The 24771-nt window shown below is 41.3% G+C and overlaps 1 protein-coding gene across 4 annotated transcripts in view; it reads right to left on the reverse strand.

The window, feature by feature from the left end:
* Positions 1–24730, reverse strand: part of UFSP2 (UFM1 specific peptidase 2) — a 30562-nt gene extending 5832 nt beyond the window's left edge. The window contains exons 1-10 of one of the 4 annotated variants that reach the window (XM_026647906.1): positions 24574–24730; positions 22115–22193; positions 17511–17694; positions 17357–17423; positions 15488–15645; positions 13597–13789; positions 11330–11476; positions 7321–7485; positions 5664–5788; positions 2990–3066 (exon numbers count right to left, since the gene is read on the reverse strand). In XM_026647906.1, the coding sequence (XP_026503691.1) occupies positions 2990–3066; positions 5664–5788; positions 7321–7485; positions 11330–11476; positions 13597–13789; positions 15488–15645; positions 17357–17423; positions 17511–17694; positions 22115–22178 (1180 nt within the window). In that variant the 5' untranslated portion in view covers positions 22179–22193; positions 24574–24730. Of the gene's footprint in view, positions 1–2989; positions 3067–5663; positions 5789–7320; positions 7486–11329; positions 11477–13596; positions 13790–15487; positions 15646–17356; positions 17424–17510; positions 17695–22114; positions 22194–24536 lie in introns of all 4 variants that reach the window. The other 3 variants (XM_026647904.2, XM_026647903.2, XM_026647905.2) reach the window with 3 other exon arrangements.
* Positions 24731–24771: the final 41 nt, after the last annotated feature.

Raw genomic sequence — 24771 nt, forward strand, 5'->3', positions numbered from 1 at the left:
TGCCTGCTAAGAAACAGGCAACTTTATGTCAGCCAGAACTGACCCTCTTCTAGGGAGTTGAGGCAATACATTTTGTTATAATTTTCTCTACCTCTATCTTATGGCAGGGTGGTCAATATTATCCAGAGTTCAGACAGATCTGGATGATATTATAAATCCTTGTCCATAAATATGTTAGGATGGGGAATATGATTAAAATGAAAATAAGATATTTATATTAAGGCTGATTTTAAAAAAAATGTTTTTCTGTACTTTTTCAAAGCACCATTCCCCTTCAGGACAGTATCAGTAAAAATTCAAATGTTCTTAAAATCCAAATTTCCATACCCAGGTTACCAACATTTAAAATTATTAAAATATTTCATCTGGTTTTAGGAAAGAAATTTTTGCTAAGGAGTGAAAGCCAATAAAATGCTGCTCTTTAATGCTCAAGGGAATTACTGCTGAGCAATACAAAATAATTCTCTAATAGTGTTGCTAGTGCGGGGAGCAGACTATTTTGTAAAATCAGAGTAGCTGGCCCATCAAACCTGGAATGAAAACTTCAAAACCTATGTTAGTCTCTTGAATTTAGAGAACATCATTCAGACTGACCTCAGCAAGCCTGCTCTATACTAAGTTTGGGGACCTAGATCACCATGAAAAGACACCAGCCAAATCAGCTTTTTATGGTCCTTCATCTTAGAGCAGATAAAAGACAATACTAGGGTGTGTACCTGAACTTTGTTAATCTTGCAATCTCCCTTACTGCAGAGCATGTGAGGGAGATTCCCACACCTGAGACATTCTTTTTAGGTGACAAATTGAGGAACAGTCCCAGATTGAGGTGTCGATAGAGGTTTCAGAACAAATTGATAAATTAAAGAGTAATAAGTCACCAGGACCAGATGGTATTTACCCAAGAGTTCTGAAAAACTCAAATATGAAATAGCAGATCTACTAACTGTAGCACGTAACCCATTACATAAATCAGCAGCTTTACCAGATGACTGGAGGATAGCTAATGTGATGCCAATTTTTAAAAAAGGCTCCAGAGGCAATCCTGGCAATTACAGGCTGGTAAGCCTAACTTCAGTACCAGGCAAACTGATTGAAACTATAGTAAAGAAAAGAAGTCTCAGACACATAGATGAACATGATTTGTTAGATAAGAGTCAACAGGGCTTTTGTAAAGGGAAATCATGCCTCACCAATCTATTAGAATTCTTGGAAGATGTCAGCAAGCATGTTGTCAAGGGTGATCCATTGAATATACTGTACTTGGACTTTCAAAAAGCCTTTGACAAAATCCTTCACCAAAGGCTCTTAAGCAAAGTAAGGAGTCATGGGATAAGAGGGAAGGTCCTCTAATGTATCAATAACTGGTTAAAAGACAGGAAACAAAAACGGTAGGAATAATTGGTCAGTTTTCAGAATAGAGAGAGGTAAATAGTGGGGTCCTCCAGGGATCTGTACTGGGCCCAGTGCTATTCAACATATTCATAAATTATCTGGAAAAAGGGGTAAACACTGAGGTGGCAAAGTCTGCAGATGATACAAAATAAATCAAGATTATTAAGGCCACAGCTGGCTGTGAAGAGTTACAAAAGGATCTCACAAAACTGGGTGAGAGGGCAACAAAATCACAAATGAAATTCAATGTTGAGAAATGAGAACTAATGCATATTGGAAAACATAATCCCAACTATACATTCAAAATGATGGGGTCTAAATTAGCGGTTACCACTTAAAAAGAGATCTTGGCGTCATTGTGGACACAGTAGTTCTCTGAAAACAACTGCTCAATGTGCAGTGGCAGTCAAAAAAGCTAACAGAATGTTAGGAACTAATAGGAAAGTGATAGAGAAGAAGATAGTAAATATAATGCCACTATATAAATCCAGGGTATAACCACACTTTGAATATTGGTCTCCCCATCTCAGAAAAGATATATTAGAAATGGAAAAGGTACAGAGATGGGCAACAAAAATGATTAAGGGTATGGAACAGCTTCCGAATAAGGAGAGATTAAAAAGACTGGGACTTTTCAGCTTGGAAAAGAGATGACTAAGAGGGGGTATGATAGAGGTCTATAAAATCATGAATAGTGTGGAGAAAGTACAGTAGAACCTCAGAGTTACGAACTGATCGGTCAGTCACACACACCATTTGGAACCAGAAGCATGCAATCAGGCAGCAGCAAAGACAAAAATAAATAAATAAGCAAATACAGTTCAGTACTGTGTTAAACGTAAACTACTAAAAAAATAAAGGAAAAGTTATTTAAAAAATTGACAAAGAAAGGAAACTGTCTTTGTGCTTGTTTCATTTAAATTAAGATGGTTAAAAGCACATTTTTCTTCTGCATAGTAAAATTTCAAAACTGTATAAGTCAATGTTCAGTTGTAAACTTTTGAAAGAACAACCACAACATTTTATTCAGTTATGAACATTTCAGAGTGACGAACATCCTCCATTCCCAAGGTGTTCGTAACTCTGAGGGTCTACTGTACATATGGAAGTGTTATTTATCCCTTCACATAACACAAGAATCAGGGGTCACCTGATGAAATTAATAAACAGCAGGTTTAAAACAAGCAAAAGGAAGTACTTCTTTACACAATGCAATCAACCTTTGGAACTTATTGCCAGGGGATGTTGTGAAGGCCAAAAGTATAACTGGGTTCAAAAAAGAATTAGATAAGTTCACGGAGGATAGGTCCATCAATGGCTAGGTATGCTATCCCATGACTGCCAAATGCTGAATCATGCAATAACTGCCCTGTTCTATTCATTCCCTTTGAAGCATCTGGCATTGATCACTGTTGGAAGACAGGATACTGGGCTAGATGGACCAATGGACCCAGTATGGCCATTTTTATGTTCGGGTTGTTCTGGATACCTAGAAGTTCATCTGTATACACTCACTAAAGTAGTGTATATGAAAATAAACCTTGACAGAAGTGACCAACAAACATTCTTTGGCATTTTTCAATAGTGAAAGGCTTACCAATCATAACTGGAGTTCCTTCAGTCTTGAAATGATTAGCAAGTTCTCTTCCCTGAGACGCTAGCTCAGAACCCTGGCTGTATAAGAAACACAGCATTAGACTGTCCTCTTTATTAGGTTTAATTTCCTATTTATCTCTTTCACTATTTAGCCACATAAATTTGTAATTTCTATGCTATATAATGAGAATTAAAAAAAATAAATTTTATTACATCCCCCCTCCCCGCCCATAATAACACTGTAGCAGGACCAGGAGTTTTATAATATAGGAAAACTACACTGGAGTAAAACTTAATATTTCTGCTCACACAAGCTGGTGCAACCACCCAATATAATTTATAGAGAAGAGTATGATCAGTTCTATCCAATTCAGACAGTGTCATTGAAAGATGCCTATTGGGAGCTGTGCCTCACAGTGAAAAGAAAGATACCATGACAACAGCTTCATGGTGGCTTCAAACTGGAGGTTTAAGGGAAAAGGTTTAAGAACCTCAACTAAACAGCTCCAGGGTTCTCTGAACCAGAGAGAAATCTACATTCTTATTTAATGGCAAAAAACATTGTTAACAAGGAGTTAAAGTTGCCTAGTGGCTCTTGCCGGCTCCAGGGGGGCAGAGTTAAGGCTTGCGCATTTACCGTAACTCTGCATTCCCTGGTTTTTAGAAGTTTGAGTTTTGCTAAACTTGATGTTCTGGAAGGGCACAAGCTATCACTGGGCAAGCATAACTCTGTGTTAATGAAGTATTTGTCACTTAATCTCCTAAATTTTTTAATTGAAAGAGAAATGTTTGTTGGTAGGAGTTAATGTTCATTTAGGCAATGATAGTTTTCACCTATGTTTGCAGCTGATGTGCTACTATGGCTAGTAATAATCAATAGACCTAGCTTTTATACAGTGCTTTTCATCAGTAGATCACAAAGAACTTTACATCATTATCCCCATTTTTGAGATGGTAAACTGAGGCACAGAGCGGGGAACTGACTTGCCCAAAGTCAACCAGTCCCATGGTCTCTGGGCCCCACAGATCCTGGCAAACACATACAGATAGAGAGAGGCTCAGACTCTGCCAAAAGAGGCAGCCCCAGATTCGGGCATACACATGGGAGGGAATGTGGAGCTGGCAGGATCCTCTGCCCCTATTCTCTGCAAGTCCCCCATCACACAGTCCCATATCTCCCTTCCCAGTCTCCCACTCCTTCCCTCACGCTCCATGTAGCCCCTATTGCTCCCCCTCACCAAACCCTCTCCTACCCGCACATCCTCAAGTATTCCCATCCCCATAATTGCCCCCTCCTTGCTGAACCCCAAACTCCTCTCCCCTACTATTCCACCCCAATCACCCTCCCTTACCAGTGAGCATTTGCATGTGTATTTATTTTCTTTTCAAAAATAAATAGTTTCAGTGACTTTCTGAATATTCTGCAGTACTCAGATTATACTTCCCAAAACAAAAAACCCTTACCAGAGTCAGACTGGAGCAACATGCCTTCTTTTTATTTCAGATTTCTGCTTAGAGTGGACTTAAACTCACAGAGCCTTGGCAGCGCTCAGGTTCGGTGCCTGCAATATTCCTCCTTGAGCCACTCAGGCCTTACAAGGCATAGCTGACTTTCAAATCCCTTAGCTTATTTCTCTACACATGTTCAGTGGAATCCATTTGGTGCATGAGCACTTATACCCTGGGCACTGAACTCAGGCTACCAATTCCCTTTGCACATGCCACGAACCAATTTGCAGTCATTACAAACTGTTGACTAACATACACTGGCTACCAAACATATTCATTATGCTGATTATAACCACCTGCAATACATATATTTTAAACATTTAAGTATACATATTACGTATTACTATAGCAACTATATAGCCTAGATTGTTGTAATCCTGTAATTGTTAAAGCCTGCACCTTTGTTATAATCCTGAACACTTATGCTAAGTATCCCATAACAGCTTGCATTAGCTGACATAAGCCTTGGATTGAATAGATAGGAAAACTCTAAAGTATCAGGAGGGATAATTATTTCTTTATAACAACAGGAAAAGAGCTGCCCACACAAGTCCATTAAGTACCTTCCTCCCCCTTAGTACCTGGAATGCACTCAAAACAAAAATAAGAGTGCATCATAACCTGGAACACATTGGGCACACCATGGTACCAGAACAAACAAGACAAAAAGCTGACTAAATGACGTATATGGTATACTTTTCTGGTAAACATGTAGGGTATAAAAGGATGGCTTTAGGGGCATAACTTTGGAGAACACCCTCTTAGCGTAAGGTGAATGTAACATTGCTGCATGGAACTGCTCTTCAGAGACTGGTATCGTATAGACGCTTTTTCCTGTACCATATTAATAAACCTGACTGACACTGGTTATTTGATCTCTTAAGTATCTATCATAACGAACCAGAGTACAGTCAAGCAATTGACTACAATTTATCAACAAAACTTAGACCCAATCCTGCAAAGACCTCTGCACAGACAGATCCCCTGTGCCTGTGCCTTACTTCAGTGGGGCTGGGTGCAGGGGCCACCTGCAGAAGGTTCTTGCAGGATTGGGGTTAATATCCTATTACTAATAGTCTCTTAAGTGATCCATTCTTCACCCCAACACTTTCCCCCAATAAAGAATTAATCACTGAGACACAAAACTAACAAATATTAATTCTTACCTGACAAACAGTATTTTTGAAGTTATTCCTAATAACTGGTTCAATACAAGTTGTACCTCAATAGAGCCAATCCACTGCTGCGACCCAACAAATGCAGCTGGTTTGTCTCCAACATCAACAAGTGCCTTTGTAACACACATCCCATAAAGAAAAAAAAGAAACAGTATGTAATGGACATTTTTACAGTTTCTACCGATAATATCCACTTACGTTCCAGAAATATTATAGTATATGTGAATTAACTTGTCAAAAGCAGGCAAACATTTACTGAATGCAGGTATGATTGAATATTTAATGAAACAAAAGATCCTGTTTAAAAATGGTAACGTTTTTTCTGTCCATGTTAGAAACATTTTCTTTTTTCAAACACCAGCTGGGAAATAAATGTCACTAAATGTAGCTTGAAGAAAAAAAATGGTCAAGAAGAAATATTACTATTTTCTTAAATTTTGCAAAATTAGAATAGCACTACAGGCAAATATTTCACACAAATACTAGTTATATATTGGGTCTAACTTCTTGTTTACATTTAACACACTTTTCCTGGAATTCCCTTCAACATGCTTATATCTGTTAGGAGAGTATTTATAATATATTAGAAATTCTGTGCATATAGCCAATTACAGTTTGATTAAAAAATCTTAACTGTATATTTAATCTACAACTCTTGTGATTTTTGATTTTACATTCACTGTCTAACTTTATTCAAATTCTATTTCTTACATAAAATACTGAAAATTATGTACATATCTTGATTTTTCTCAAGTGGGTTAACAGTCAACATTTTAGCTACCTTCTACTTTTTATAATCTGATAAAGATTCAGATAGAAAGCCCAGTATAAGTGCTAAGTATTATTGTAGTCTAAACACTTTCAAAATCACTATGCTGCTAAAATTGTTAAATAAACAAATTAACCCAAAACACTATTTTCACAAGACACTAAAGATAAAAGTTTCTGCTGGATGTACAGAATGCGCTAATCAAACATGCATTGTTTCTCTAATGGTACTAACATAACTGAACATATAAGACACACATGCATACCTCTCACAAAGAAGAGAATGTTCATTTCAGGAACATTCCAAAGAGAAAAAAATACCCTCATGCACACATGACGTCTGCCAAATAAGAAAGGACTAAATCAGTCCTTATTAATCTGGGGCCTGATCCAACTCCCTTGAAGTCAGAAGGGAATCTTTTAATTGACTTTAATGGAATTGGATTGGGCCCTTAAATCTCTCCCATTTGGTAAATGCTGTGAGGGTGTATTTTGGCTATGCTATGATTGAGATTCCAAGAGAATACCAACCAAAAGAACTTATAATAAAAATCTTATTTCCTGGAATTCTTTTGAAGAAAAGGAAAACTATTTTAATGCCAGTCATTTAATGTACATAACTGGAAACACAATCCATTACAACAAAATGTTCTAAAAGTGATACTCAGAAGTCTTACAGATAAATGTGAATAGTAACTATGAATGGATCAGAAAATAGAAACATAAATTAGATTTTTTTTTAAAAGAGTTTATTACATAAAGCATGTTAAAATCAATGGAATAGTACTTTTAATAATCAGTTCTATAGCATTAATTGATTTTTCTAGAGAAATACAGTAAATAAACATGAAATGCAGTCTGTTTCTTTGTCCTGTACCTGTTGAATCTCCTTGTGTGTAGGTATAGATTTCTCTGTGTAACCCTGATGTTTGAACCATGAACAGATAGTTTGCAGAGACCGGTAGGCACATCCCCAGCCATTATCATCTATCCGATCCTGCATATAATGATGATAACTATATACACCATGTACCAAATACACCTGAACAGAAAAAGAAAAGACAAAAAACAAACAAACACCTCTATCTCAGGAGCTGTTGTCTCAGAAGCTGAATATTCATTATTTGATTTTGACACTTGCGGTATGTTAGTTTTCAAATAATTGATTATGATTCATGAGAGAAATAGCTGTGTGACTTCTTGCTTCCCCATGCCCAAGACGTAACTTGAAGGTTTTGGTTTGTTTGGTTTTTTTAAAGAACAAGGGAGAAATCCTTAAAGTGCATTTTTACAATTCAGTCATCACTGGACTTGTAAGCAATTTTCTGTAAATTCAGGAACACAGTCAGAATGTTTTACTTGGCATATTGATGACTCACGTTAGGGGATGAATTCAAACTTAGCAAATCCTAGAGGCCAGTGAAGTGGTGGTACAGACATTTCAGATCATGCTCTAGCTAGAGTATGGATGCCAAATGCAGTGTTGATTGAATCATTGTGAATTAAATTAACAGGTCACAGTAACATCTAGTTATTAAGCCAATTAGATCACTTGATCGAATGTTTAGCCCCATGCAGAGGAATGGCTATCAGACCACATTAGTAAAGATGTTTGTCCAATCTGGTTACAAAACATGCTATAAGTAAATACAGAGTCAGATGTACATATATATGTAAAATAGAGCTGACAGAAATTGGAATAGATGAAAGATCTGCAAAAAATATAAGAACGGCCATACTGGGTCAGACCAAAGGTCCATTTAGCCCAGTATCCTGTCTTCCCGCAGTGGCTAATGCCAGGTGCTTCAGAGGGAATGAACAGAATAGGTAATCATCAAGTGATCCATCCCCTGTCGGCCATTCCCAGCATCTGGCAAACAGAGGTTAGGAACACTATCCCTGCCCATCTTGACTAATTGCAACTGATGGACCTATCCTCCATGAATTTATCTAGTTCTTTTTTGAATCCTATTATAGCCTTGGCGTTCACAACATCCTCTGGCAAAGAGTTTCACAGGTTGACTGTGCGTTGTGTGAAGAAATACTTCCTTTTGTTTGTTTTAAACCTGCTGCTATTAATTTCACTTGGTGACCCCTATTTCCTGTGTTATGAGGAGGAGTAAATAACACTTCTTTATTTACTTTCTCCACACCAGTCATGATTTTATAGACTTCTATCATATCCCCCCCTTAGTCGTTTCTTTTCTAAGCTAAAAAGTCCCAGTCTTATTAATTTCTCCTCGTATGGAAGCTGTTCTATACCCCTAAACTTTGTTGCCCTTTTCTGAACCTTTTCCAATTCCAATATATCTTTTTTGAGATAGGGTGACCACATCTACATGCAGTATTCAAGATATGGGCGCACCATCGATTTATATAGAGGCAATATGATATTTTATGGCTTACTATCGATCCCTCACTTGATGATTCCCAACATTGTTAGCTTTTTTGACTGCCGCTGCACATTGAGTGGATGTTTTCAGAGAACTATTCACAATGACTCCAAGATCTCTTTCTTGAGTGATGATAGCTAATTTAGACCCCACCATTTTTTTATGTTTAGTTGAGATTATGTTTTCCAATGTGCATTACTTTGAATTTATCAACACTGACTTTCACCTGCCATTTTGTTGCCCGGTCACCCAGTTTGTGAGCTCCCTTTGTAACTCTTCACAGTCTGCTTTGGACTTAACTATCTTGAATAGTTTTGTATCATCTGCAAATTCTGCCATCTCACTCTTTACCCCTTTTTCCAGATCATTTATGAATATGTTGAATAGCACTGGTCCCAGTACAGATCCCTGGAGGACCCCATTATTTACCTCTCTCCATTCTGAAAACTGACCATTTATTCTTACCCTTTGTTTCCTATCTTTTAACCAGTTACCGATCCATGATAGGACCTTCCCTCTTATCCCATGACAACTTACTTTGCTTAAGAGCCTTTGGTGAAGGACCTTGTCAAAGGCTTTCTGAAAATCTAAGTACACTATATCCACTGGATTACCCTTATTCACATGCTTGTTGACCCCCTCAAAGAATTCTAGTAGATTGGTGAGGCATGATTTCCCTTTATAAAAACCCCATGTTGACTCTTCCCCAACAAATCATTTTAATCTATGGGTCTGATAATTCTGTTCTTTACTATAGTTTCAACCAGTTTGCCCGGTTGGGGCAAATTTGACCTGATAGAGTTATTCTGTATCAATACTGGACTACTGTACACCGCACGGATTCTAAAACTCTATAGTATATCCCCAAGGAAGTTGCAAGGGGGCATGCCTTTTTTTTTTTCTGACCCCTCCTGGTAGCTGCTATTCTAGCTGCTTTTAATCCTTTGTCCTCTCCCTAGTATTACAGTACTGCTCACAGCAGTTTCTACAGGCAAAGCAGCATAGTATAGCAGCAGGAGCAGCAGAGAAGCAGGAGGGAGCAACAGACACGGCTGCAGAGATACAGAGTTTTAGAAAACTCTTATTCTAACACCAAGATCTGTACTATCAATAATACATTATAATAATTTTATTTATCCCTATCCCAAGGCCTCTCGAGCACCTTAATGAAAAGGTAAATGCAATACTTAGTCCCTTTCTTTTAATGTTGTCTCTTCCCCTTCACTGCCTGAGATCTCATACAATTATTTTTTGCAATATCTATTTAGACTGTAAAGTCTCTGAGGCTAGGACCTGGTCTTATGTCTGTAAAGTGCCATCCATACACCAAAATTAATAGTAAAAGCAATAATAGAATTAAAAACAGAGTACTGTACCTTAACATTTTGCCAGAGCAGATCTAAAGACACTAATAAACCCCACATCATTCTCTACTACCAGACATTAAACAAAAATATACAATGGAAATAAAAGACAGTTTTGAGCCTTTCCCTGAAGGATTTTAATGACACATTTAGGTAAAGATAAGGGGTGAGACAAGGAAGAGAATTAAAGAGCCACAGTCCTCCAGTCCCCCCACAAACTCCTCTCAAGATTATAATTCATGAAGATTACCAGTGCCATTCTTGAGACTCTCACCTGTCATCACAGGACACTCAGCAATATAGTCCCTCAATTAAGATTGTTGCTATAAGGTCTTAGTGGACAGAGCAGATTATGAAGCATGAGAATAGAACTGCAGTTCTCAACTTTTTCCATATTTGGGATCTTCTTTTCTACACCAGGATCACCCTAGGACCTCCACTTCCCTCCAACTGGGATCCATCTCCATTTAACAGTATGAGAAAGGATGAGGTGGTCACAAATCTCATCCTGTGAATCCATGACTAAGGCCAAAGGTTTTCCAGCTTTTTCATTCTACAGACCACTTTGTCTGAGAGAGATTGTTTCACAAACTCTCTTCAATGCTTGGTTCTCAAAGTGTTTCATTTTGTAGACCTAGTTTGAGAATGTTGGCAGAGACTCTTGAAAACCAAATCCTTTGACTATTGTGGTTCAGCTGTAGCTGTCAAAATGGCTTGTAAGGGTACACTCACATTGAAGTGTTTGTCTATAGCTTTAGTTCACTGCAGTTAAGTCCACAGTTTCCAAATATTTTAAAAATAAAATGAATTTCTCCTTACTATGACTGAAAAAAAACCTGAGCTTCCAGGTTCCAACTTGTGAAACTTGTCAACCTATCTAGAGATGACAGCATCTCTAGGAAGGGTGGGCAAAGAATGAGAGCCTGGATTAATTTCCCTACCTTATTCAGTTTTAGTTTTCAGTATTTGTCTCACGTACAGTCAGAAATTTTAGTCAAGTAAAAAGACTACCATGGTGACTACATGAAATGGAAATGTAGCATTGGCTATGACACCAGATTTATGATTATCAACAAGATTTATGTAAAATAAGAAGCATTTTCCTATAAATGCCACAAGTGAAACTTACCATACCAGCCTCTATGCCAGGTGGATTGAGATATGTGTGTGGATTTCTGAGATATCCATCTTTATACGGTTCATCTGGAAAGTGATAAGCATTCGCTCTTCTTAAATATGGTCTATCAGAGGGCAGATGGAACAGTTCATGTAATTCCTACATGCAAGTCAGAATCAAAATGAAGGGATAACGAACAAGAGAATAATTCAAGTTTCTTTAAAAAAATTACTCCAAATGGTAGTTAAGTTTTCATAACCAATATTGTTTTTAATATAGCAGTTTAGAAACTGTCACATACTAAAACCTCTAGAATAATCAATATTGAATGTATGTGTTTAACACTAACACGCCAGTACTGCAAAGACTCATTGAAGTGAATGGGACTCAGCATCAGTGAACGGTACTCAGCAAGAAACAAAACTCTTTGCAGGACTGGGGCCTCAATTACAAATAGATGTATGGCAAAAAGTTCAATCAAAAAGATTAATTTTATGAAAATAATATACAATGTTAAATAGTACTGAGAATAAAGAAATATGAAACAATCTGACTATGTTATAAATTAAAGAAAATTCCCCACTCCGTCACTGAGTGCCTGCAAGGATTCTCAAAATTAATACGTGCCACTCCAGGTTTGTATTAAACGCCCAAGGTTACAGCTTTTCTCTGACCTTGGCTTGGTAAATGCTGCCACCACTCAAAGGGAAAAAAAACAACACAAAAAAACCCTTGGACCCAGAAAGGAACACTTGGGAATTCCTCCCTGTGGGGTACCCTCAGGCCCTTTCACCCCCCACCTCCACCCGGGGGAAGAGCTCAGAAAGAAAACAAAGGAAATTAGCTGTGCTACCAGCTAATCAAACATGCACAAACCTCTTAGGACACCAAAAATCCAATCCTGTTCTTAAAAAAGGTAAATTTTATTAAAAACAAAAAGGAAAAAAATACACCTGGAACTTAGGCTTTTGCTAGATTTTAAAAGAGCAATTCCAAAAATTAAGCACCCAAAATAGCTTTCTTGGGGGGGTTCAGCTTAAAGGTTACAAGCAAACAAAAGCATTAGGGGTTAGCACAGAGGAGATCCACAAGCAAAAATAAAAAATAAACCGGATTGTTTCTGTCTAAACATTCCCTATCCAAATAATTTCTTCTAGGTATGGAAGATGAATTTTCATACCTGATTCAAACCTTACACAGCATTCCTGCTATAGCATTGCTGCCACGTGTTCCTCCAGCACAGAGAACAATCAGGGCCGGCTTTAGGCCGATTCGCCCGATTCCCCGGAATCGGGCCCCGCGCCTAAGAGGGCCACGCGCCTTACGCGCCTTTTTAATTTTTTTTAAATATAAATTTAAATCTTCGGCGGCCCCACCCCCCTGGCCAGAGCATCGGCCGGAGCGCCGCAAGCCCCGCGGCCCCGCTCTCCCGGCTGGAGCTCCGGCCGGAGCATGACAGCCCTGCAACTCTGGCCGGAGTGCCGCAGCCCCGTGACCCGGGCCGGAGCGCGGCTGCCCCACGGCCCCGCTACCCTGGCCGGAGTGCCGCGGCCCCATGACCCCGGCCGGAGCACGGCAAGCCTCGCGGCCCCCCGCTCTCGTGGCTGGAGCTCCGGCGGGAGCGCGGCAGCCCCACGTCCCTGCGACCCTGGCCGGAGCGCCGCAAGCCCCTTGGACCCGCTCTCCCGGCTGGAGCTCCAGCCAGAGCGCGGCAGCCCCGTGTTCCTGTGACCCCGGCCGAGCACAGCTGCCCCACGGCCCCGTCTGGAGCGCGGCAAACCCCGCGACCCCCCTCCCCTGGCCGGCAATCCGAAGTGCTGCCGAAGACTGGGAGCGCCGCCCGGTGAGTACAAGCCCCAGGAATCGGGCACCGCACTTGCTAAAGCCGGCCCTGAGAACAATAGACAAAAGAAAAGTTTCTTTCATAATTTTAAAAAGTTCTACCTTCCCATTGGCTCTTTTGGTCAGGTGCCCACTCCTTTTCTTTTACCTGTGGGCTTGTTAACCCTTTACAGGTAAAGCAAGCAGAGAACAGACACCAAGAGGGATTTTACAGCTAACTGGCTGGCTGGGTGTCCATAAGGGAGCTCCCCCACCGCTTCAGTTATCACAAATCCACATAGGTTCTCTTATACAAATAACCATAAACTTCTGTTTATGAAGAAAAGTGCCCGATGAACACATTAAAAATATGTTTCAATAAACCAAATATATGTATGTTTCAGTCATAATTACAAATCATGATGTGTCAATATTTGGTCTACAGCAGCCAACTTTACCTTTCTGTAAGTCTCTAGACGATTATCTAAAATGCCTGTAGGATACGAAATTGTTACAAGGTGCTTTTTTCCTGGTAGCATGAAGTGAAATTGTTCAGGTACCACAATGGATGTTCCCTTCATATATTTCAAAATGCATCTTTCCATATCAGTTAGTTGCTTATGAGTTGCATTCACCAGGAGATTTCGTACACTATGAGATATAAGGGAAAATATTTACGAACTAGAACACCAGCAATGCTGGCTCATTCTCAAAGCTATACCCACCTCCACAACCAGTTTAATGCATCTGCTGCTCTTATCCCTCCTTCAGCCCATACCAGCAGATGTGAGCAGAGCCTTGTCAGGTGTTGCTCACAACTCATATGTACAAAGATGCTACACTCCAATGACTCAACCCTAGAAAGTATTGCATATTTTGGCCTCAATTCAGCAAATCACCCAAGCTGAACTGGATGTACTCATGTGCATAAAGTTAGGCATGTGCCTAAATGCTTTTCTGGATTGTAACCACTGTATTCAGCACCTTGCAGGATGAAGCTCCAAGGAAAGAGTGCTGTGGATATCATTTCTGTATTGTTTTCCTCCTCAGCCTGTCCAGGTGCATGTGTGACTTCCTAAGCGCAGTACTGAGACAACAAGCATTTATCAAACATTCCTCTCTCTCTCACACATGTATCTGTGTGTATTTACTGTAATTAAAAGAATCTGGCATAATATCTTTTGAATATTTTCCTAGCAATCTACATTTTTTTTTGAGTGAATAAAGAATTGGCATAATTATCAGACATTATGTTAAACACCAATTAGCTCCAAAAACCCTAATGAACATTAAATCGCATAACACTAGGTGATAATAAAACCCTATATGTTAAATAAAATGTAAATATACCACTACCACTTCAACATAGAAATTGAATACCGTTATATTAATCCATCATAAATAAGGCTGCAATTCTGTCATGGAGGTCGCGGAAGTCATGGATTCCATGACTTTCTGTGACCTCCATGACTTCTGCAGCTGGAGCAGCCGGTGTGGCTGACCCTGGGGCCAGCTGCTCAGGCGCCCTGTGGCCAGCCCCACTGGCCACTGCTGGAGCAGCCGTGGGGTCAGCCACACCAGTTTCTGCTCAGGCGGCCCCGGGCAGTTGGCCCCAAGGATCGCCCAAGCAGCAGTGCTGGGGGCTACCCCAAGGCCAGCTGCACCGGGGCTAGCCACTTGGGTGGTCCCCAGGGCCGGCCGCACTGGCTGCTGCTTGTGTGGCCCTGGGCAGCTGGCCCTGGGGACTGCCTGAGCAGTGGCCTGTGTGGCTGGCCCCAAGGACTGCCCAAGCATTGGTCCTGGGGGCGACCCCAGGGACCACCCAAGAAGCAGCGGTCCCAGGGGCAGCCAGAGCAGCTGCCCCGGAGGCCCTCAGGAGAGTGGTCCCCGGGGGCCTTGGAGTAGTGGGCCACTTGGGGCAGTCAGCCCCCACTGCTGGAGCAGGGGGCCCCCAGAGCAGTGAGGCCCCAGGAGCAGAGATTTAGTTATCATAGGTATTTATAGTAAAGTCACGGGCCGTGAATTATTGTTTATTGCCCGTGACCTGTCCACCATGACTTTTACTAAAAATACCCGTGACTAAATCTTAGCCTTAATCATAAACTTTGAATACATTATAGATAATGGGATTGTCACAAGATCACACTCATTAAACCAAGGAATATCTATTGTGAAGGCTTTCAAACACTCTGAAAAGATTTCAATTTTATTCCATATCCCACCTATATTGAAAATTGCTAAATTATAAGATGATGTAGCTTTAGTATCCACAATTTTATTTAGAAAGCAAAGACAAAGAACAAACTAAAGCAAACTCAAAAATACAACTCAAAGATATATTATACTTACTTCCTCCATGGCTCTTCTGGAGAAACAGATACAACAACATCAATTGGTAAGGTCATGTTAACGTAGTGGTGTCTCTTGTTTTCCCTTTCAATGACTGGGGCTACAGCTGCCAAAGGAGATGTCATTTCCAACATAAGGTCTACATTTACTATCTGCTTCTGAAAAGAATAAAGACAGTTACATGCACCAATAATACATTGTGACGTTGTGCAGTCTATATGGTTTTATAAAAACATGATAATAAGTGAATATAATGTAACTGGGATAGTTTTATAAAAATTTGATAAGTGACTATAATGTAATTGGGATATGCTTCATGCAAAAGGTCTCTTGTAAGGTATCATTACAAAGCTCATAATCTACTGAGTGTGATCATCCTATTTGTAGAAATGTACCACTCTTGTATCTAAAACTAGAAATATAAAATGTAACTCTGAGGGCCTATTGTAATTATGTAAAGTGTGGGCCATTAATGATGGTTTGGAATCTTAATGACTCCCATTGTCTGCAGATGGCTGTTTACCTGTGAGTCTCCCTGTATATGTGTGTGCTGGCAAGTGAGTAATGAAGTCTTGCAGTGACATGTGATCATGTCACCTGAACTGGAATCCATCTTTAACCTGGTGCTTTTCCAGTGAGGGGGGGTGGAAACCCAGAGAGACAAAGGGTTCCCGCCTTATGCAAAAGATATATAAAGGGGTGGAAGAGAAGAGAGAGGGAGAGGAGCCATCATGGAGAAGCCCCTAGATAACACCTAAACTGGAACAAGAGCTGTACCAGGGGAAAGAATTGTGCCCAGGCCTGGAAGGTGTCCAGTCTGAGAGAAACTTACTGAAGCATCCGAAGAAGTGGGTTGTAGCCCACGAAAGCTTATGCTCTAATAAATTTGTTAGTCTCTAAGGTGCCACAAGTACTCCTGTTCTTGAAGCATCTCTGAGGGTGAGATTATCTGTATTTAGTTTGATTAGGCATAGATTTGCGCATTTTATTTTATTTTGCTTGTGACTTACTTTGTTCTGTCTGTTACTACTTTGAACCACTTAAATCCTACTGTCTGTATTTAATAAAATCACTTTTTATTTAGTAATTTACTCAGAGTATGTATTAATACCTGGGGGAGCAAACAACTGTGCATATCTCTCTATCTGTGTTATAGAGGGCGAACAATTTATGAGTTTGCCCTGCATAAGCTTTATGCAGGGTAAAACGGATTTATCTGGGTTTAGACCCCATTGGGAGTTGGGCATCTGAGTGCTAAAGACAAGCACACTCCTGTGAGCTGTTTTTGGGTAAACTCGCAGCTTTGGGACAAGTAATTCAGACCCTGGGTCTGTGTTGAAGTGGACTGGAGTGTCTAATTCAGCAAGACGGGGTGCTGGAGTCCTGAGCTGGCAGGGAAAACAGAAGCAGGGGTAGTCTTGGCACATCGGGTGGCAGCTCCCAAGGGGGTTTCTGTGGTCCAACCCGTCACATACATGTCCAACAATACATGCACCAAGAAGGGATGGAAGAAAAAAGTAGATTCATAAGACCCATGAAGGTGAAGGGGCTCCAGAGACAGCAAAAGTTAAGAACCCCAAAACAAAACAGGCCCACAATTAGATGTAATAAGAGACAGATGAAAGGAAGATGCATTTTTGAACAATGTCAGGGGCCAGAAACAAATAACTAGCTAAGATATCTAACAGTATTAAAGACTATAGGCCTGCTTCTGCATGCTCATCTGTGCAGGTGAATCTTTGCATTCATGTAGAGCACCACTGACTTCAATGGTGTTCTCTGTGGATGGAAAGGTTTGCCTGTGTGGATCAGCTTGTGAGAAAAGAGCATTTGCTTGTTATAAGCTGTTAATATGGATGGAATATATACCGTATCTTGGAACTTTTTATCCTTCTTTTTTGCAAGTTTTCTTTTGGTCTCATCTTCTTGGTCAAATCTGCAATATTAGCAGAGAGAAACTAATAATATGAAATTAATCTATTACAAAAAGTATGATGTACCCATTGGTTTCAAATATACTCACTGAATAAATCGTATGATCTCCTTACAAACAGAATTATCAGTCAGTTCTGATGGAACTGTGTTCATATTGCTGTTAGGCCATACATACACTGAACTATGGCAAATTCTTAATACCAGTACATTTGAAGACAGTTTGGTCGACAGATCACTGAAAACGTATTTTACTGCCTTTTTCGCCGAAGTCTCTAAAACAGAATGAGGATATAATTAGTGTTGTTCAAATAATTCCCTAACTTTTATTACAGCTACCAGATGTACATTTAAAGTAAAAATGTTTAATTTTGTCCTTGGAAAAAAAAAAAAAAGGAAGTGTTGCTACAATCAGACAAATGGCTATGTGAAAATAGTGATCAAAAATCCTAGTCCCACTGCAGTCAATGGCAAAACTCCACTGAAATCAATGGGGCCAGGATTTCATCTGGCTTCTTTTTACTTAACAGATCTACTCCAACTATATGCAAAAATCATATCTGCTTACTCTAGTGCACGGGTGGCCAAACTTACTGACCCTCTGAGCCGCATACGACAATCTTCAGAAGTTTAAGAGCCAGGATGTGCCTGTCAGAGCTCAGGGCTTCAGCATTACAGGGAGGGAGGTCTTGGGGATTCAGCCCTGAGCCTGGGCAGGCACGCTGCATGGGATTGAAGCCCTGAGACTCCCCTTCCCGCTGGGCAGAAGCCAGAGGTGACGCATGGGAGGGCACATGGGGTTATGTCCCACTCTCCCTTTTTGCCAGGGTTTGCAGGCCCCGCTTGGTCACATGGTGCCACAGGGCTCCCTCCCTGCATGGCAGCTACTGGAGCCCTGCGGCCCGTGGGGAGAGGCAGTGACAAACAGCTGGGAGCTGCAGGAAGAGCCACTATTTTTGCTGCTGCCTCTCCCTGCGGAGCTAAAGCAGCAGCCCCTCCCTGCAGCTCCCAACTGCTTGCTGCTACCTCTCCATGAGGAGCTAACACCTGTGAGCTGCAGGGAGGGGAAGCTGAGCTAAGAGGGGTAGTGTTCTTGGTGGGTGTGACACCCCCCCCCCACCCGCTAAGTAGGTACCAGAAGCCTCTACCCCAACACAGGGCAGAAGCCCTGAGCTCTCCCACAGAGTCTGGAAAGCACAGAATGGGAGGGCAGAAAGTGTGGAGGGATCCACGAACTGCACTTTATAAAAGAGCCACTTGTTGCTCACGAGCCACAGTTTGGCCACCCCTGCTCTAGTGCTTGAACAAAATTGTAATATTGCCTTTTACTTCTGTTACCCTTGCAGAGCCAACACGGCTAGAGAAGACTGTGCTGGATTATATTCTGGTTCACACATCAAAAACAGCATTGTTAATAGGGCTGTCAAGCGATTAAAAGAAATAATCGCAATTAATCGTGCAATTAAAAAATTAGAGATTAATAGCGCGATTAATCGCATTGTTAAATAATAAAAAAATACAATTTATTCAAATATTTTTTGATATTTTCTACATTTTCATATATATTGATTTCAATTACAACACAGAATACGAAGTGTATAGTGCTCACTTTATATTTATTTTTGATTACAAATATTTTCACTGTAAAAAACAAAAGAAATAGAATTTTTCAATTAACCTAATAAAAGTACTGTAATGCAATTGCTTAATCATGAAATCTGGACTTACAAATGTAGAATTATGTAAAAAAAACAAACACCTATATTCAAAAATAAAACAATGTAAAACTTTAGAGCCTACAAGTCCACTCAGTCCTACTTCTTGTTCAGCCAATCGCTCAGACAAACAAGTTTGGTTACAATTTGCAGGAGATAGCGCTGCCCGCTTCTTGTTTACAATGTCACCTGAAAGTGAGAACAGGTGTTTGCATAACACTGTTGTAGCCGGCGTTGCAAGATATTTATATGTCAGATGCGCTAAAGATTCGTATGTCCCTTCATGCTTCAACCACCATTCCAGGGAACATCCGTCCATGCTGATGACTGGTTCTGCTCTATAACAATCCAAAGCAGTGCGGACCGATGCATGTTCATTTTCATTATCTGCATCAGATGCCACCAGCAGAAGGTTGATTTTCTTTTTTGGTGGTTCGGATTCTGTATTTTCCTCATTGGAGTGTTGCTCTTTTAAGACTTCTAAAAGCATGCGCCACACCTTGTCCCTCTCAGATTTTGGAAGGCACTTCAGATTCTTAAACCTTGGGTCAAGTGCCGTAGCTAACTTTAGAAATCTCACATTGGTACTTTCTTTGCGTTTTGTGAAATCTGCAGTGAAAGTGTTCTTAAAATGAACAACACATGCTGGGTCATCATCCGAGACTGCTATAACATGAAACATATGACAGAATTAGGGTAAAACAGCAGGGGACATACAATTCTCACCCAAGGCGTTCAGTCACAAATTTAATTAACGCATTATTTTTTTAACAAGAGTCATCAGCATGGAAGCATGTCTGCTGGAATGGTGGCTGAAGCACGAAGGGGCATACGAATGTTTAGCATATCTGGCACGTTAAAAACGTGCAATGCCCAGCTACAAAAGTGCCATGCAAATGCCTGTTCTCACTTTCTGGTGACATTGTAAATAAAAAGAGGGCAGCACTATCTCTTGTAAATGTAAACAAACTTGTTTCTCTTAGTGATTGGCTGAACAACAAGTAGGACTAGCTGGACTTGTAGGCTTTGAAGTTTTACATTGTTTTGTTTTTGAGTGTAGTTATGTAAAAAAAAAAAAAAATCTACATTTGTAAGTTGCACTTTCACGACAAAGAGACTGCACTACAGTACCTGAATGAGGTGAACTGAAAAATACTATTTATTTTATTTATCATTTTTAGTGCAAATATTTGTAATAAAAATAATATACACTTTGATTTCAATTACAACACAGACTACAATATATATGAAAATGTAGAAAAACATCCAAAATATTTAATAAATTTCAATTGATATTCTATTAACAGTGCGATTAAAACCGCGATTAATTTTTTTAATCGCGATTAATTTTTTTGAGTTAATCACATGAGTTAACTGTGACTAATTGACAGCCCTAATTGTTAACTAAGGCTCCATCCTGCAAACACTTGAACACATGCTTAGGTGAGTAAATCCTGCAAAATCTCAAGTACGTATATAACTCACGGACTTTGGTGGGACTACTCACAAGTGTAAAGTTACACACATGCTTAAGTCTTTGCAGAATCATGGCCTCCCTTCCAACTGCAGAGCCACATTCCAGCTTTATTTACACCTGTGGAACCTCACTGTCTTTAGTAGCATTGTACAGGTAGTAGGTGAAGACAAAATTTCTCCTGTGGAACCTCTACTGCTGGTGATGATGAATGAACCAGAAAGAATATAGCTTGACTTTCAGATCTCTATTTTGAGTCTGAAGTAATGGCAATTACAAAAAAATCTTTTTACTTGTATGCTGAGCAAATATATATTGCAATTCTTACATATATGATTAGTCCTGTTAAATCACCCAGTATTCAGAATGCAGCAAGTTATGCAAAGGCAATCATAGCTATGAATTTCCCTTTTTTTTAAACTTGATTAAGTTACTGTAGACCCATATAATGAATTTTGCATAAGAAGTCTGGGACTGATATCGGTAGTAATTAAAGTATACGAAAATACACCACAACGTGTGTAAACAAAAATATAATGGAACCTTCTTCAGTGAAGGCCCTCACTCTCTCCACGTGACCACTTTTCTATATATAAGGAGGTTCTCTATTAGAAGAATATTAAGTTGCAAACTACATGTCATTGAGATAATTTGGGACTTTTGTTCTGCTTCACTGACAGTGAAATTCACCCTTTTCTAAGCAAAGTCCAAGTAATGAGTCTTTGTGTGAAGAATTAAAAAAGGGATGGTGAAGCTGGAATCCAGAGACAGAATACTGTGCTTCATCGGAATGTGTTCACTACCTCTATTCCAGATCACGAGCTCGAATAGAAGCTGAAGCCTCCATGCAGGCCACTGAGTACATATTAGAGCTGCTTCTGTGGTCCCTAACAATGGTCTCCACTTGTGAGTTTATTTAGGATCAGTGCAGAATCCTGTGCAACTAAATATTTGGGTGCAGAAGCCTCTGAATGGCTACTGCACATACCCTCTTTCTGCATGGCCTACGATGGAGCTTATGTAGCATAGATTACCTTAACCATGCTCCTCAGATTTAGGTAAATTTTGTACTATTCATGGAGTTTTGCAGTACCTGAATTCATTGTAAGTAAGTGTCACTCTAAAACAATTTTTGATTTTCAGGGTTTCACAAAGATTTAGGGAAGGGTGGGCAAGTCAAAAATGGTCCCAATACACATCCCATAAGTGGTATAAATTTGGAAATTAACCTCCCCGCCCCCCAAATTACTGATTTTGGTATTGCTTTAAACTAAAAAAAAAAAAGGTGTGTAGTGGAAGGGAGGAGGTTGTCAGGAAATGAAACATGAGAGGGAGGTCAAAAAATGAAATCAACTTCATGCACTGATCCTTTACGGTTTGGAGAGAAATCCTAAATATTTGGTGAGCAGGTGACAAAATTATTATATCCAGTGTGGTTAGTTAATTCTCTTCTATTCAGACTTTATACTCTTATGAGGTGATTTTATGATATTCTTATAGACACACCATCAGTAGTATCCAGCTGAAATGCAAGATCCAGGCCTCCTCTTATTCTAAAGAGTATGTCCATAGTTTCCAGAATTACCTATGGAGAAAAAAGAAGTTGAGTTATAAAGTTAATAGAAATGAGTGGCATAAGACAGTTACTTCAGTAATGTTTCCCAAAAGTTGCAATGAGAACATGGCCCATTAAAACAGGATTACTTTTAATCACACAGGTATTAACTGCATACTTTTTAAATCCAGGAAGTGTTTTTAGAGTAGAACTCCAGCTGCTTTAAATTTGTAATTGTTTGGTTTTAGATTCCATTTTGTGTTTCCCATCTTTGCCTCTACTTCCCAGCTGAAGGCAGGACTGGAACTGCTCTGCTGATTAATTTGGCAGATTAGATGGGGAGTGCCTCCCATCTGCAATGCTGGGACACTGTGGCAGGTAACAGGACATTTCCCCTCTATCTTCTTCAACTGTTCATTTTGGTAGGAAAGCAACAGTCTCAGCAATAAATAAGGAAGAACTCAAAACCTCTGGACTCATGAGGGCTCAGTGAACATACAGAAGGGGATTTGCCAGTTAGCTGCTCCTAAAGAGCTGCAAAGAGTAGCCAAAGTAAGAATATTTGCCAATATAGAACTATCATCACATTTCTCTTTGGTGACAAAGTGTGGGAGACTTCCGGGTTCAAAGCTAGCTCTGTATTTTGATTGTTTTATTTCAATTCCATGTATAACACATATTTGACTTCCATTAAAAACATTCTAAATAGAAACATGAGAAGAAACTATAGAAAGATAATGTGCACATGGGAAATTTATCTGAAGTGTCACCACCACTTGCACTTTAAGCAGTATCAACGTGTAGTTAAGCTTTAAAGTTGGGGTGGGGAACCTTTTTCTATCAGGGGCCATCGACCCACAGAAAAAATCATTTGCAGGCCACACACAGCCCCATGGGGGCAGGCAGAGGCTTGGGGCTTCCCCTAGGTTCCAGGCTGGGGCCAGAAATGTGGGGTTCAGAGTGCAGGAGGGGGCTCTGGGCTGGAGGGTAAGGGCTCCAGCTGGGGGGTGGGTGGTTTGGCATGTAGGAGAGGGCTCCAGGCTGGGGCCAAGGGGTTTGGAGTGCAGGAGCGGGCTCAGGGCAGGGGTGTGCAAGGAGGTTTGGGGTGCAGGCTCCAGGAGGGAGTTTGGGTGTGGAACAGGGCTCAGGGCTGGGGCAGGGGGTTTGGGTTGCAGGCTCCGGCTGGGCGGTGCTTACCTCAGGCAGCTCCCAGCTGGCAGTGCAGCGGGTCAAAGGCACGCTCCCTGTCTGCCCTGGCTCTGGGCTGCTCTTGGAAGCGGCCACCATGTCTGGACCCTAGGCAGAGGAGCCAAGGGGCTCAGCATGGTGCACGCTGCCCATGCCCACAGCTCCCATTGGCTGCGGTTCCTGGCCAATGGGAGCTGCAGATCCTGCACTGGGGGCAGGGGCAGCACGCAGAGCTTCCCTGATTGCCCCTGCTCCTAAGGGCTGCAGGGACATGCCTGTCGCTTCCTGGAGCTGGAACTGACCCTAGCTTCCCACCGCAGTGGGGCGAGCTGGTGCTTGCGGCTCCAGCCCTCCAAGGGGACGCCGAGGCTCGAGGCTTTTGGCCTGTGGCATCAAGGCTTGCCACGGGCAGGATGAAATGAAGCAGTGGGCCGCAGGTTCCCCACTCCTGCTTTAAAGCTTCCAGTCTTTCTATGAAGCAATGGACCTGCCCAATAAAGTAAACTTCTTGATAAAGTTACATCTAAACTACATGTTCATTATATTGGTGGTCATTTAAAAAAAAAACCCACACCAAAATTTGACCTTTAAGTAGCACAATTTATTTCAACAGTGCAGTCAGCAACACACACTCACATTTATATGCTACCAGGTGTGCAAAGCACTTTCAAACATGTCATATGACAAAATCTCTGTCTTGAGCTTACAGCATAAGGTCTTGTTCCTGTAAAGCATCACATAGGTTTCTGAATTCAAAGGGGCTGCGTGGGGGGGACTGATGCATTAATTAGATGGTTACAACATAACAAGGAGGCTCATAACTGGCGGCTGGGAGGGGCACCAGGGATTTACCCGGGCCCAGGCTCACCCGCAGGCAAAACACGGAAGATGCACCAGGCAGGGACACAAGGGCGGGCAGGAGCCTGGCGCTGAACCAGGGCGGGAGCGGAGATGCGGGACGAGATGCGGGGGTGGGAGCCAGCGCGGACCTAGCTACAGGCCGGCGTTGCAGTGTCACCAGGGTCACTCCGAGCTGCAGCCCCTCGAGAACGGGGTGACAAGAATTCGACGGCGTGCACCACGTGGGGGAGAAGCTCCCAGCATGCACCGGGCCGGCTGCCCCCTCCCCGCACAGCAGAAGCGCCCTGGCCCGCTGTTTTACCCACCCCAGCGGCGCGGACTCACCACGTCTGTCAGCACCGTACTCATAGTCAGCACACACCTCTCCCCCACCCCGATGGGGGGTTGGAACAGGCCGGTTCCCTTGCACGCGCCGCAAGGTCTGACGTGTCACTCCAAGCAAGAGAAAGGCGGCAGGCCGAGAACGCCAGGCCAGATCATGTGAACGAAGGCGTTGACAGGACGGGACTACAATTCCCAAGATGCAGCGCGGGTGCGCAGCGCGCGCAGCCTCTGGACT

Source organism: Terrapene carolina, unplaced genomic scaffold (genome assembly GCF_002925995.2).
Source record: "Terrapene carolina triunguis isolate 2854851 unplaced genomic scaffold, T_m_triunguis-2.0 Scaffold66, whole genome shotgun sequence".
Classification (NCBI taxonomy): Eukaryota; Metazoa; Chordata; order Testudines; family Emydidae; genus Terrapene; species Terrapene triunguis.